Below are 16,024 nucleotides of genomic sequence, written 5' to 3'. Positions count from 1 at the left end.
GCCTTATATAGACATTTTTAATTCCCTGCCCTGGAGCTCAAGACCACCCCTCCATACATCATACATACATCACAGAAGGGGTGTAACCTAAGACCCCCCCCCCCAGATACACCATACCAACATCACAGAAAAGGCGGTCTACAGCAGAAATCTGAGTGACTTGTTTACCTTGTCTGACAGGTTACCTGTTTAGTGGTGACTTGATTGGATTGCCTGGGGAGCCTGGCCAGTCTTTTGTAATGATAAATACTTAGTTCCTGAGCCAGGTCACAGGCTCTCACCCTATTCATATCTTAAATGTGCCCTTAAGACAGGATTTGTGAAGGAAAAAGACAATGGGGAGGTTTCCCACTTTGACCTTGCAGAAAAATAGAGGTCAATTTGTTCAGGACTCTTTTTCTGTGGTGTGTTTTCAGACATGTGGTTTATATATTTATGTATGTGTTTGCTTGGTACATTTATGAACATCTATTACATATCTAAGACCTTAAAATTCTTATCACAAGTCCCTCCAAATGAAGGCGTTGGAGCCCTCCAAATCATTTGGCCATGTTATTTGCACAGCAGATATTGGCTCTGCCTGAAAGTCAAGACATATAGATCTGCAGTGTTATAGACGGGATCTTGGCAGGTGAAGAAAATGTTTCTGTGAACAGCCCCTGAGACACGCAGAATTGTAGACGGCATCCAGCTTGCGTCTCCCTGGGATCTCTGCCCCTGGGCTTTCCTTTTTCCAGACCTCTTCTACTTTGCCTCTCAGCCTTCAGTTCCCTCACCACCTCAAACACTGCTTTTCCTTTTTTCTGGCAGCTGCCAGTAGCCCTTTTCCCAGCAAAATTAATGTTCAAAACCCCGCGCATCCTGCATTTATAACTGATTTTCTAGCTTAAGTCTGATTTGCATACCCAATGAAAAAGAAACATGTGCACTGTGCTTCACACATATCCTTGTGTATACAGTGGTACCTTGGGTTACATACGCTTCAGGTTATATACGCTTCAGGTTACAGACTCCGCTAACCCAGAAATAGTACCTCGGGTTAAGAACTTTGCTTCAGGATGAGAACAGAAATTGTGCTCCGGCGGCGCGGAAGCAGCAGGAGGCCCCATTAGCTAAAGTGGTGCTTCAGGTTAAGAACAGTTTCAGGTTAAGAATGGACCTCCAGAATGAATCAAGTACTTAACCTGAGGTACCACTGTATTCTCTTTCCTGAAAGGGCTCTCTAGATCAGGTTATCTCTTCGAAGTGTGGCTGCCATCAAGTTAATGGCCAGGACTCCCTTCCTGTGTGGGTCTGATCATGATAAAGTTTCCGTTTTTAGTTTCCATGCTCAATATCTTCTGACAAACCTGCCCACCATGACTTTAGCTGCTCCTTTTAAGAACATAGCAATGGCCTTGCTGGACCAGGGCAATTTTTTTTTTTTGGACATTTGATATCTCTGGGATGGCCTCCTTTCTGCTTTTGGGTGCATGAACAATCTGTGAAATAAAAGCAGTGAGATGTCTTTGAATATTTTCTTTCAGATGGACCCTAACAGAATTTCGGAAGAAGATACACATTGTCTGAGAACCTTTCTGAGACTCCAGGGGAATATAGACCTGCAGGAAACAACCTTGGCAAACCAAGAAACAAGGCTGCTGTCTGAATCGTGCAGAAGGATGAAGCAGGCATTTCAAGGAGCGATGCAGAAGGTCAGTGCAGCCCATCTGGTCCAAAGCTTACAACTAGCTTCAGGTTACAGACTTCAGGTTACAGATGCTTCAGGTTACAGACTCCGCTAACCTAGAAATAGTACCTTGGGTTAAGAACTTTGCTTCAGGATGAGAACAGAAATCGTGCTCCGGTGGCGTGGCGGCAGCAGGGGCCACATTAGCTAAAGTGGTGCTTCAGGTTAAGAACAGTTTCAGGTTAAAAACAGACCTCCGGAACGAATTAAGTTCTTAACCCGAGGTACCACTGTATAGTATCGGTTCAGCACCCCAGAGCTGTTTTTCCATCCAAATACAAGTGGCACCCTTAAGCACACTTAAAAAAACCACATGATTAACCCAACCTGAAGTTTGTTTCTTACCCGCAGCTCATTTTATACTTACGGTGGCTTTGGAAAAACTGTTATTCCTGGCATTATGTTCATCTGGGGTATATAACTAATTCTATAATCAATATCAATAAATTATGGTCCACAATTCTTCATTCCCTCTTAATGGAAAAAGTTTGGAGTTCAGGCGGTACAGAATATAAATTCTGCATGTCCCTCAGCAGAAAGTGCTTGGAGTTTATCCTAGTGGTTAAATGACACAGTAATACCGTATTGGCCCGACTATAAGCCTCACTTCCCCCCCACATTCCGACCTTACGGTATGCAGCCAGGAGCGCGGCAAAGTGGTGTCTGTCCTGCGCATAGGCCCCTGTCCTCTGCGCAGCGCGGCTCCCTGCCCCATATGCAGCCAGGGCAGCGAGGAATGGAGTGGCTTATATTCGGGTATTTTTTCTTTTCTCTCCCCCCGCCCAATTTTAAAGGTGCGGCTTATATTTGGGTGCGGCTTATATTCAGGCCAATATGGTAGATAAATGACACAGCTCAGGACCGCAATACCTCAAGGACTGCCTCTCCCCATATAAACCGCCCTGGGCCCTGCGATCATCATCTGAGGTGGCAACACGAGAATGGGCCTTTTCTGTAGTGGCTCCCCATTTGCGGAATGCTCCCCCCAGGGATCTCCTGGTGCCTTCATTTTTAGGTGCGAGGTGAAAATGTTCCTCTTGTCTGAAGCTGGACAAATTATTATAAACTATAGCTTGGGACGTGGGTGGCGCTGTGGGTTAAACCACAGAGCCTAGGGCTTGCCGAACAGAAGGTTGGCAGTTCGAATCCCAGCGACGGGGTGAGCTCCCATTGCTCAGTCCCTGCTCCTGCCAACCTAGCAGTTCGAAAGCACATCATAGTGCAAGTAGATAAATAGGTACCACTCCGGCGGGAAGATAAACGGTGTTTCCGTGTACTGCTCTGGTTTGCCAGAAGCAGCTTAGTCATGCTGGCCACATGACCTGGAAGCTTTACGCTAGCTCCCTTGGCCAGTAAAGTGAGATGAGCGCCGCAACCCCAGAGTCGTCCACGACTGGACCTAATGGTCAGGGGTCCCTTTACCTTTATAGCTTAGAGAGGCTTGTTTCAACAAAGGGATCAGATAGGATGAAGAGCAGGCTGGAAACATATTCAATACATAATTGAACCCCAGATTACAGTTAACCACAGTTTTTCAAGTTCAGTCAAGTTGTGGTTAATCTTAAACAGAAGCAGTGCTTTCTTTCAGCTAGATTTTGCTGGAACTTAGTTCTGGCACCTCTCAGGTGGGCGCCATTGCCATCATAGGAGAATGAGGGACGTGTTCATGGTGAGTTCCGGCACCTCATTTTTCTAGAAAAAAAATAGCACTGCATAGAAGTGATAATTTGCAAATTCCTGCAAGAGAAAGAAAAACCAAAATAAGTAATGGTTGCTGTTGCTATTATTGCCTTGTTTCTATAATCTGTAGTTTCAATTTGCTAAAAATCTAATGAAAATATTTTTTTAAAAGTTTCCAACGTCCTTTGCACAGCCACGCTGGAGGAGAAGTGAGAAACAGGTGGCTCACTGCAGTTTGTTGTTATAAAGCGGAAACTTTCACTTTTGAGTTGAGCATTGAATCTGAATGAAGCCGGTGAGGGGTTTTGAAACCTACATAGGTCTTCCTAGTCAGACCACTAGACCACATAGGCTCTTGTGAAAAGCTGTTGTTCTGTTGTTGTTTACAATAAGGTAAAGGGTAAAGGGGACCCCTGACCATTAGATCCAGTTGTGACCAACTCTGGGGTTGCGCGCTCATCTTGCTCTGTAGGCCGAGGGAGCCGGTGTTTGTCCGCAGACAGCTTCCGGGTCATGCGGCCAGCAGGACTAAGCCGCTTCTGGTGAACCAGAGCAGCACACGGAAACGCCTTTTACCTTCCCGCCAGAGTGGTACCTATTTATCTACTTGCACTTTGACGTGCTTTCGAACTGCTAGGTTGGCAGGAGCAGGGACCAAACAACGGGAGCGCACCCCGTCGCGGGGATTCGAACTGCCGACCTTCTGATCGGCAAGTCCTAGGCTCTGTGGTTTAACCCACAGCGCCACCGGTGATCCATAAACTGAAAGGAAAAAATATAAGCCTAGTTTGGATGACCATTCCATAAATCATAAAGGTTGATGAAACTGGGAAGGAGGCCAAGAACTCCGCATTCGCCTTCCCCTCCTCTCCTTGTGTGTTTGCTTTGGCACAAAGATCTTGCCCAGGGTTCAGAACAAGCATCAGGTGCAAGGAGATTTTGACATGGGCCTTGTTTTCAAAGAAGAGAAGTCAGAGGACGTACAGCCCCATTTGAATACTTTGTGTCTCCGTGAACACTGGCTCTCAATTTTCCTTTTGCCTGACTTGAAGACTTAGCAAGTCCTCGGAAACTGAGCACAATACGCTTGCTTCACATGGAAGTGTCTGGCAGAAAGTTCCAGGCAAATGTCTAAGGGTTGGGTAGAAGCAAATACTAGAGGGTCTTTAGAGTGTTTGATCTCTTACACATCACTGCGTATTTAGCTCTATTTAAATGTAATTACAATCTAATCTAGAGCCGTTTAAAAGCTGACAGAGAGCTGGCACTTGATATGTTCCGTCTTTTGTAATTGCCCCTTGAGTAGGAAGTAGAAAACTCTTGGTTTGTTTCCTCTTTATTGCCTTTGAGGGATTCTAATGTCCCAACAGTTCTGTTAATAAAAATTACTGCAATAGGTTTTAATTGCCCTAGTTCAAAGTTTAAAGAAAAGCTTTGTCTGAGTTGTGCAGAAGAAAGTGGGCTTAATAGAGCCCTCTGTAATGTTGTACGGTGGTACCTCGGGTTACAGACGCTTCAGGTTACAGACGCTTCAGGTTACAGACTCCGCTAACCCAGAAATAGTACCTCAGGTTAAGAACTTTGCTTCAGGATGAGAACAGAAATTGCACGGTGGCAGTGGGAGGCCCCATTAGTTAAAGTGGTACTTTAGGTTAAGAACAGTTTCAGGTTAAGAATGGACCTCCAGAAGGAATTAAGTTCTTAACCCAAGGTTAAATTATAAAATTTTGCATGGGTAGGGTAGGCCCTGGTTTTCACATTTTAAAAGGTGTACATAATATACACAACTGAAATACAGTGGTACCTCAGGTTAAGTACTTAATTCGTTCTGGAGGTCCATACTTAACCTGAAACTGTTCTTAACCTGAAGCACCACTTTAGCTAATGGGGCCTCCTGCTGCTGCCGTGCCGCCGGAACACGATTTCTGTTCTCATCCTGAAGCAAAGTTCCTAACCTGAAGCACTATTTCTGGGTTAATGGAGTCTGTAACCTGAAGCGTATATAACCTGAAGCGTATATAACCTGAAGCGTATGTAACCCAAGGTACCACTGTAATGTGCTGAAGTTGTCTAACTGTTTTCTCAGTGGCATTTGGAGAGGGAATCAATTTAGCCTCAGTGTGCTGGTGAAATGCTGTCTCTGTGCTTTCCACATACAGGTTTTTCAGTTTTCTGAATACAGGTGATTCACAACTTAGGTGCATTTTGCTTGAGCACATTCAGCGTTACATACTTGACCCCCCCAAAGCAAAAAATTTAAAGAGGGGGAGCGGGTGCCTGGGGAGAAAAAGGTTTTGACGATCCCACCTGCCATTGAACCCAATGTGCTTCGACAATACAGTGGTACCTTGGTTTACGAACTTAATCCGTTCCGGAAGTCCGTTCTTAAACCAAAGTGTTCTTAAACCAAGGCGTGCTTTCCCATAGCAGCGGGGGACTCGATTTACAAATGGAACACACTCAACGTGTTCTGCTTCCAAGGCAAAGTTCACAAACCAAAACACCTACTTTGGGTTTGCAGTGTTCTTAATCCAAGTTGTTCATAAACTAAGCTGTTCTTAAACCAAGGTACCACTGTACATGATTTTCTCTTTTCCCTGGAACATAACCCCCATTTTAGTTGAATATATCTCATGCCTTTTCCTTCCCCCCCAAAATTCAAATAATTATGTGTACCTTCAAAGGTAGGAAAACAGGTCAACAACAGCTGCAATCTTGGGCTATGGTTTTTTTCTGTACAACAACATTTTTTTAAAAAAAACATCCTATGTGGCAGGATATTGGTATAGATCTGTAGGTGCCAGGGGCCTTGCCCCCCCCCAAAGTTTCCAAGAAGGGAGCTGCCCCCCCCCATATCCCATGGTGACGTAAATGCCACACAAGCAAGTGCGGCATGCGCCGATGATGTCAGCACATTGCTCCTGTAGAATCAACAAGTGTAAAAGCGAATTTACTCAGGTAACTTCCTTTTGAGACCGCCTGGAAATAAGCCATTTAGGTGCCGGGGGGGGGGGGGATGAAAGGGCAAAGCTCATTTGCAGATTTGTGGGCTTCCTCCCTCTCTCAAGGACTAAGTGTGAATAGGTGTGGAAAGCTAATCCCCTTTGTAATGTACGAGCTTTAGTACATCAAAGGAGGGATCTTCCCTGGACCAGAATTTAGGAAATCAGAAAATCGGCTGGAGTTAAGAGTGAAGGAAGCAGAGAGGAAACATTATACTGAGTTGTGCTCTGCAGTGCAAGTTAGGCAGCGGGAGAAAGATGGCGTTAGGCTTATTGTTGCTATGTAATCAGCTGGTTTTTTGGGGGATGCTGCTGCTGCGAGCCTCAGCATTCTGCCTAATTCCTGAAGGAAACACTAACCCTGGATAGCGTACCTGCAGCCCCTGGAATCTTGGGGGAGATTGGGGTGACGTGTAACACTGGTGTCAGAAGTGGGAGCTGTGTTTCCGAGCAGAAAAGGCCTGTGAGCATTTGTGAAGTCAAAATGGAGGGAGGAATTGAGGCACTCCTTGAAGAGTGCAGGTTGATGGAACAGCAGTTGGACCAGCAAAAGAAGCAGCATTGTGAGCAATTAACAGTGGTGGCACAGAGGAAGCTGTGGCAGGGCTGGCGGTGGCGCAGTGGAACTGGCAACAGTGGGGACTTGCCCTACCTCGCCTCATGGAAGCCTTGCTAAGGGGGAAGCTTAGTAAATAAAAAATGTCCTGGCCTCTTCCTGGTCAACTGCGACAGAGCATTGTCCAAAGTCTGTGGCAGCCGCCTCACGTGGAATGGCTGCCTCTGAACTGGACCCTCCCGGCTTGTTCGGATAGTGACTAAACTCGGAACGCCGTCTCCAGCCTTTTCGATTCTCTGCTGAAATCTGCAGCTCCAGCTTCCATTTAGACACGTGCAATGTTAGGGTGCCACTTTTCTCACTTGGATCTTGGCCATTGTCCCTGAATTCCCCAGCTCCATTCAAACCAAGTAGCAAAATTACATTTTTTGTTCTTGTAGTCTGTTTGTTGATTTCCTGCTTGAGGCCTTTGCCACTCCAGAGCGGCAGAACCCACTCTTTAAAAAGCGGGAGGGCAAGACGGGCAAACAGAAAAAAGCGAGACAGTTTGTGGAGTGATACTTTTCTCTGTCCCCGTCCCCTTGGCTGGGCTCCAGACCTCGTCAGCTTTGGGAAAACTCAGGCCTGGACTCGTCTTGCGCATGGCAACAAAGCACTCCATCGGCTGGACCTCCAGGGTGGCCTTTCATGAGGAAACGTTGGCGTCTGAGAGAGTGCTTGAGGAGAGTCTGGCCTCGCAGTCCTGGGGCGGAAGGGGAGAAGTTGAGGCAGGGAGCTGAGAGTCAGGGAAGCCCTATAGTTCAAATGCTGCCTCTGCCATGAACTCTGGAGGTGACCGTAAGCAAACCACGTTCTCTTCAGCCCACCCTTCTCTGCAACAAGGGGGTAAAAATATTATCTCACAGAGGCTGTTTTCGTTTTGCAATGTTGTGTAGCATTTGGAAGACTGCAAAGCCATCTTCTTTTTTAAAAAATGAATTTTGTTAGTATTTTCCACACAACAACAACACGAAAGATATCAAAAAATAATAATACACAACACACAAAAATCAACATTCAAAAACTAAAACAAACAACAAAAACAAAACAACAAAAACAAATCCATATCTTACAAGTTAATATTATAAACACTAAAACAGCAACAAGAAGACATTGACTTCCACCAATCCCACAGCACCTCCTTTATCTCTCATTGTGTCTTTATCATCTCTATCCATTTCTTTATCATCTCTATCCTAACATCTAGCTATAAATCCTTCTTTCATATCCTTTCACTTCACAAGGTTATTCCAGACTCAGCCAGATTTCTGCCCTCGAACCTTGACTTTTGAGGTATTCATTTAGGCACTCTGCCAAGCCATCTTCAATGTCGCTGCTGTTTTTGAGTTGGCAAAGGGCTTTTCGTAGGGTTAGAATTAAAAACTGTTTGGCATCAGGACAAATGTGACTTGTGTGAATATTCTTCAGTGTGCCCATTGCTAGGGCCCACCTAAACTGCAACCTGCAACAGGGACCCCTTTAAATGTTGTAACTATACGTGGAGTGCGTGGCTTCTCATAATTGTAGAATAGAGGGGATTTTGATAGATGCAACTTGTGCAGGAGTGACAGAATCTGGCCTTCTGGAATTCACTCTTTGACCCAGTTGTAGATGATGTGACCGGGGGTGGGGTGGGGGCAGACTTCTGTGTTGGATGAAGCCGCCTGTAGGGCTGCCCCCTCTGGTCCACAATCTCCATTCCTCATCTGCACCCTCCCCCCCGTTCAACCTGGCAAATATTGCAAGCCAGTCAGGTATTGGGATATTTTGCTTTCAGTGGACGGTCCCCTTTCCCATGTTGTGCTATTTGTTGTTATAAAGATTCACTGGACCAATTTCTGTGGCTTCAGCATTCTGAACCAGTTTGCTTTCTCTGCAGTTTACTTCCTGAGCTGCAGAGATAGAAACCAGTGAATTTCCTGGAAGATAATGATTGTGATCTTTTCTCTTTCTCGGTGCCTGTTACACAGTCACTTCTAGGCAGCCTATCTGGGTTATGCTCAGATTGTGCTACTGACACTTTCCTTGAAATTAAAACAATGCCCAAACACTTCTTAAAATATTCAAAAGCTTTTCCTTTCACAACCTATAGCTAAACAAGAATATGTGCAAAGTACTTATTCACAAAGCAGGGGCATAGTTTTACTTAGTTGAAGATAAACGTTCAAACAAACTCTTTCTTTCTTTCTTTCTTTCTTTCTTTCTTTCTTTCTTTCTTTCTTTCTTTCTTTCTTTCTTTCTACTCACCCTCTGTCCATGACCCAACCAGGCCATGCAGTTCCTTCTGAGAGGTTTCCACTTTCTCCTTCCAACAGATTTCTCCTTCTTGCTTCTTTGGGAGAACATCAACCTGTACTTCTTTCTGTCACATGCATTCACACAGAAATATGAGCACTTCTCTCTATTGTGTTGGTGGGGGGGGGGGAGAGAGAGAGTTATTGAACACTGACTCTTCTTCAGTGTTCATGGGAATGTAGCCCTTTAGATACAGTCATACCTCAGGTTAAAGTAGCTTCAGGTTGAGCGTTTTCTGGTTGCGCTCCGCGGCGACCCGGAAGTAACGGAACGCGTTACTTCTGGGTTTCGCCGTCCGCAGATGCTCAAAATGATGTCATGTGCATGCGCAGAAGCCGCGAATTGCCACCCGCGCATGCGGAGATGCGGCTTACGTTCGCTTCAGGATGCCAACGGGGCTCTGGAACGGATCCCGTTCGCATCCAGAGATACCACTGTATTTGAAGATGGCTATCATAGTCTTCTGTTCTCCAGGCTAAACATATCCAGCTCCTTCAGCAGTTGCTCATAAGGCTTAGTTTCCAGACCCTTGTTCGTTTTGGGATGTTCCAGCTTGTCAACACCCTTCTTCAACTGTGGTGCCCAGAACTAGACACAGCATTCCAGGTCTGACCAAGGCAGACTAGAGTGGGACTATTACTTTGCTTGATCAGATGCTATACTTCTGTTGATGCAGCCTAGAATAGCATTAGCTTTTTTGCTGCTGCATCACCCTGTGGACTCATGTTAGGCTTGTGGTCTACGAAGACCTCTAGATCTTTTTCACATGTGCTACTGGCAAGCCAGTGTCCCCAATCTTAAATTGTGCAGCTGGTTCTTCCTGTGTAGAACCTTTTATTTTTCCCTATTGAAATTCGTTAACTTTTTCTGCTGCTGCAGTGTGTTAATGTTAGGATCGTCCTACTCGCGTGTAGGACCCTGGCAGAGACACATTCAAAAGCTTTCTCCAGCTCAAACATCACAGTGACTGATACCAAGGGGCATCACCACACTCAGGATCCTGCAGAGTATTTGCAGTTTGTGAACAGACTCAATAGCTCAGCATTTTGGCTAATCTACTTTTATTTACATATAATATAGTCAGAGCATTCTGACTTAGCTCCTTCCTTTTCTCATCAGACAGCAAAGAGAAAAAACAAAGGACAATAGTCCCACATCACGGAACACAGTAACATAAACATCCTGTCTCTGTCACTTCCCACACTGTGGAATGAAAACATACACCGTCATGTGATAGACAACAATCCCATGACTGCAAGCATGGAGCAAGAATCCTAACAGTTAAGCCATGCAAATCCAGCTTCACGCCTTTAACAAATAACAAGATATGAGGCAACATCCCCAATCAGCCACAGCAAACATAATTATATGTCCACGTATGAACCACAAGAGGCGACATGATAGCCTGGCCGAGAGGTGGGTTCAAATGGTCTCCTCTACCCCCATCGCTCAGTCCAGACACTGAGGTCCAGCTCCAAGGGCCTTCTGGCGGTTCCCTCCCTGCGAGAAGTGAGATTACAGGGAACCAGGCAGAGGGCCTTGTTGGTAGTGGCGCCCGCCCTGTGGAACACCCTCCCATCAGATGTTGAGGAAATAAACAACTATCAGACTTTTAGAAGACATCTGAAGGCAGCCCAGTTTAGGGATGTTTTTAATATTGATGTTTTATTGTGTTTTTAATATTCTGTTGGGAGCCTTCCAGAGTGGCTGGGGAAATGTATGAAGAATTTGATTTGTGGGTGCCATTTTTGCTAAACTCTAGTTAATTTTAACAATAGTTAATTAAAGCAAGCCAGCTTAATAAATGATGGTTTGAATTAGCCCCAAATCTGTCCAATGTCTGTTCCAACTGCAAGCTGCAGTTCATCTAAAATGCTAAGTAGAAAGTTCCAAACTCCTCCTTGCAGCCATGGCAAAGAAGGAGAGAGAACCTTATTGTCAGGGAACTGACATCGGAGTGAGAGGTGAAGGGGAGGCTCCCAGATGATGCTGGCGAAGGACCCAGCAGCAGGGGGAGAAACAGCTCAGTAGAAGGGGAAGCCAATCAGCGCAACACCAGGGATAAAGGGGGGCAGATGGGGGAATTGGAGAGAGGGCTCCAGGACTCTTCACTGGACATCAGTGAGGAGAGCCAAGGTCCTCTGCTACCCACGCCTTCCCTGCGCAGAAGACTCCCGCGCAGTGAGAGGAGGAGGAGACTGGGTGTCAAACAACTTTTATGTTGGAAGAGGTTCAAGAAACGCCCACTGACGGATTCTGCCAGTGACTGAGGCAGCCACGATGAGAAGGGGCTGTGCAGTCAGAAAGGTTTAACAAGGCAAATTAACCGAGAAAGGCAGCAGTTTACACACGAATAACTCATACCTATTACACTTATGAACCTACAGATTTGCTGCAGCTCTTTTTTCAAACACTAAACACTATGGTTTAAACTTACAGCATTACATACAAATTAGCCCATAGTGGGCAAAGCAGTTTGCGATCTTGCTGCCACTTTAACTAGATGGTATGGTTTGCAAACTGTCACAAACTTCAGCATTTCTTAGTTTTTCAGGATTTGTGAGCGTGCGACAAATTTAGCTGTAGCTTCACTATGCAAAATTAAGTTTTGTTTCTTCCATTTTTAGGAAGTCCAGCGTATTATTATTGGCAAGGATCAGTCAAGATCAGATAAATGTAAGTATGATAGTGGCTTCATTACTTGATATTATTTAAATCTTATGAGATTTCTGTGGTGATTTTAACAAGATGTCTTGCTTTTAGCTACAATGGGAGCGTCATGGCTAGATTTGCCCAAGAAAAACAAGCCTGACAAAGCACCCCTTGCCCATCTCATAATCGATGGCAATAAAATTCCAGCTGGTAAGCTCCTTTTTCATCTTGTTTCTATGAGTATTATGCTGTCTGAATTGGGCCAGTTTACATTATTGTGCAAAACCATGGTTAAGAACACTCAACTATGGTGTGGTGTCTGAATTGATAAACCATTGTTTGAAGTTGGCTGGCAAAGTAGAATCTGGTCATGATTTGAAGTTGGCTTGAAAACCTTGGTTTGCATTAACTGTAGCTTCATGGGAAATCCAAATTGACAAACCATTTTAATGGCAATTGTCTCCTTTCATTGCCTAGAATGGTGAACTGAGCAGATGCAAAATGAAACGAGACAAGCGGCTCTAACCTGTTGTTTTATCTGTAAATTTGGGAGGCCAAGCCGCAGGTTGAATTGAACTAGGGTTTATGCAAATAATTGGTTCGCTGTAGCTGAAGTTGAGCCAATATATAAACAAGTATGAAAATAGATATTTTAAACTTCTAAATTAAGCTTTCATTAAGTCCAAACTGTCGTGGAGTTTTTGTAAGATGGCAAACTTCTGTGAGGCCTCCTGATTTCAGATCTCCCTCACCCCCAGTAAGGCATGTAATTATTTAACTTTGCATAAAGTTGGAAAAATCTTGCAGTGGAAATTCTGGAAAGCAAGGAAGGATTGGTCAGCAGTGGTCATGACCACAATTCATGAAATATTCCAAGCTAGTATGATAGTTGATCCACAAGCATGTCTCCTAAATTATGTCAATAATTTGTAGGGCTGGAATATAAAGGCATACTTCCCATTATCTGGGTTATCTTGGCTCTTGGTGTGTTTCCAGAATAGAGGATGAAAAAGGAAATGTTTTAAAATGGTCTTTCCCTTTTAATGCAGACTTCTGTTGAGTAAATTGCATTGTTAGTTATATGGTGGCTTCTGTTGATTAAATTATAAGTTATGTTACACTTCCTTCAACAACTCCAAAATACATATATGTTCAGTTCAGGTAGTATGAATGTTCACTTAAAAGGTAAGGTAAAAAAGGTAAAGGACCCCTGGACGGTTATGTCCAGTCAAAGGCGACTATGAGGTTGCGGCGCTCATCTCGCTTCAGGCCAAGGGAGCCGGCGTTTGTCCACAGACAGCTTTCTGGGTCGCGTGGCCAGCATAACTAAACCGCTTCTGGCGCATCGGAACACGGTGACAGAAACCAGAGCGTACAGAATCACTGTTTACTTAAAATGAATTGATGATTAATTGGCTAAAATCAGATGACAGTTATGATTCTGTTCTGACCACTTCTGTCTGTCCAAGTGGAATCCAATATTCTTAGCCACACTTCACTGAATGGATAGCCTAATACTGTGGAAAACCTATAATCTGTATAATCTGCTCTCTGTGCAGATTATTCCATGTCCCCTACCCACATCCCATTTTGAAACAGCTGGGGAACATAGTAAACCTTCGGCTGGCGCCGAGAGATGAGCATCTCTGTTCATGACTAGAGCCATCATGGGTGTCGTTAAATGGCCATCTGAATTTGCTTCCCCAGACATAGCTAGAAGAGTCATTGAATCATAGACTTGTGGAGTTGGAATGAGACCATAAAAAAATGAGGAAATTAAGTTAAGAGAGATTTAAGAGTAAAGTCAAGTTGAAGGCTCTGGACATTACACATTAAAAAGCATCTCTATGCAGGGCTGCCTTAATAACAGTAAAACCAATTCTAGGTATAGACCAACTCATGGCTGAAAAAACAATATATTATGCACCTGTGACATTAAACTTAAAGTAAGATATACATTTTCTTATCTGTTTCCCTCATAGGTACCAAAAAAGTGAACCTTACATCTTGGCATCACGACAAAGGCTGGGCAAACATACGGAATATGACCTTCAGTGATGGGAAATTGGAAGTCAATCATGATGGCTTTTATTATCTGTACACCAATGTATGTTTTAGACACCATGAAGCTTTGGGAAACCTAACTGGACAAATTCTGCAGTTGATGGTATATGTCACGAAAACAGATGCTAAAAGGAGAAACCCTGTAGTTTTGATGAAAGGAGGAAGTACAAAGAATTGGTCAGGAGACTCAGAATTTCATTTTTATTCTGTAAATGTAGGAGGGTTTTTCAAACTGAAATCTGGCGAAATAATAAGTATCCAGGTATCATACCCGTCATTACTGGATCGCTCTCCGGAAGGAACTTACTTTGGGGCCTTTAAAATAAGGGATATCGATTGAGTTTTGCTACAGGATTTTTCAGAGGGGAAGTAGCCTATTCATTCAACTGGATCAGATTATGGGAGATGTGATGGAACGGCTTTACGGATCCAATTGTACAGGAACAATCATTTCTCCCTAGACCAGGGGTAGTCAGTGTGGTGCTCTCCATCTTTTCTCGGACCACAACTCCCATAACTGCTGGCCATTGGAGAGGCTGACTAGGGGTTGATGGGAGTTGTACCCCGAGAACATCCGTTGAGCACCACATTGGCTATCCTTGTTGCAGACAGTCTTCTCTATAGTCCAATTGCACTTAGGATAGTTCATTTTCCAATGCTCAATTTGAAATTTATTTGTGAAGATCTGGGTTATGGATTTGGGATATGTGGATATAAATTGGCATCAGTCCATAATAAGCATCTAAACTATTTTTTTAGAGACATACTTGAAAACCCGAGCACACTTTTCGTGATGCTCAAGAAACAAAAGGTGGAATCCGGTCTAAGTTAGTTGCATGCAAGTTCCATTGAAATCAATAATGAAAAGTCCCATTTATTTTGGGGGAACTAAATGCAACTAACTTACAAAACCATCCTGTACATATCTACTCAGAAGTAAATCTCAAGGAGTTCAATGGGGTTTACTCCTAGGTAAGTGTGTAAAGGATTCCAGCTTTCATTTTGATGGAAGATTTAGAAGTGTGGATTTTTAACATTTGCTTTATTTTGCATGTTTGGTCTGCGAAGCAACCTGTGCACTGATGGCACTTTTAAATAAACATTAGTACTATTTTTCCCCATAACCAAAGCATTTGAAAAGCCAATTTTATTTTGCCCAGTTTAAAAGTCTCTCTAGACCTGGATTCAGGGAAAATGTTAGAATCTTTAATTAAAAATAGAATTGCCACTTCTCCTTGTTTGTTTTCCAGATGATGAAAATATTTGTTCTTCTGCAGGCAGAATTGCATCTTGTGTGTGTTGTATTTTGTACCTATGTGCCTTAATTGGTTTTCTTTTTGTTCCACTCCCCCCAACCCGCTCTGGCCAAGGGATATGCCGCCAAAGGTTCCAGTGTTGTACATTTTGTAACTTCTGTCACTGAAGTTGTTCCTGACTTGCATGTTGCCACATGTGTTTTCTCCTGCAATGTAAGAGTGCTTTTACTGTTGTGATGGAAGACCAGCAATGAAAAAGGGAAAAGTTATTGCATATCTAGGTGACACTGGAAGTGTGGGGTGATTGACTATTCGACAATGCAGTGATAATGAGGACTAACTCACATCCCATTTTTTAAAAGGTTACATACATCTACCAAGAGTTTTAGTGCCTTTCTAAACATACCATATTTTTCCGTCTATAAGACGTACCCATGTATAAGACACCCCCTATTTTTGGGGACTCAGATTTAAGAAAATGGGGTGGGGTGGGGAGATGTATCCGTGTATAAGACGTCCCATAATTTTTGAAGGAGAAAACCTTATACACAGAAAAAGTTGAGTTGGATCCAGACTAAAGTTAGTTGAACTTTGACTCCATTGAAATCAGTGGAAAACGTTAATCCTAACTTCAGTCCCATTGATTCTGGTAGGAATTAAATTCAGCTAATTTAATCTTGATGTAACCTGTAATATCTAGAAACACATTTAACATACAGGTCCTCCCATCAAAGATCCAGGGTTGTCAATG

General features: G+C 43.8%; 1 protein-coding gene and 1 long non-coding RNA gene across 2 annotated transcripts in view; one reads left to right on the top strand and one right to left on the bottom strand.

Moving 5' to 3' along the window:
- The window catches only part of TNFSF11 (TNF superfamily member 11), a gene marked incomplete at its 5' end in the record, with an annotated part of 32,120 nt that extends 16,310 nt beyond the window's left edge, over nucleotides 1-15,810 (top strand). Inside the window, 4 exons of the mRNA XM_081206579.1 lie at nucleotides 1,527-1,694; nucleotides 11,929-11,977; nucleotides 12,065-12,163; nucleotides 13,936-15,810. Coding sequence (XP_081062705.1) covers nucleotides 1,527-1,694; nucleotides 11,929-11,977; nucleotides 12,065-12,163; nucleotides 13,936-14,357 — 738 coding nt within the window. The 3' untranslated portion in view covers nucleotides 14,358-15,810. The remainder of the gene's footprint in view (nucleotides 1-1,526; nucleotides 1,695-11,928; nucleotides 11,978-12,064; nucleotides 12,164-13,935) is intronic.
- Nucleotides 1-16,024, bottom strand: part of LOC308594052 — a 294,546-nt gene that overhangs the window by 104,890 nt on the left and 173,632 nt on the right. The gene's annotated exons all lie outside the window — the stretch shown is intronic.

The sequence above is a fragment of the Podarcis bocagei genome (genome assembly GCF_964188305.1).
Source record: "Podarcis bocagei genome assembly, chromosome: 8".
Taxonomy (NCBI): domain Eukaryota; kingdom Metazoa; phylum Chordata; class Lepidosauria; order Squamata; family Lacertidae; genus Podarcis; species Podarcis bocagei.
This window is presented reverse-complemented; position numbering and strand designations above follow the sequence as displayed.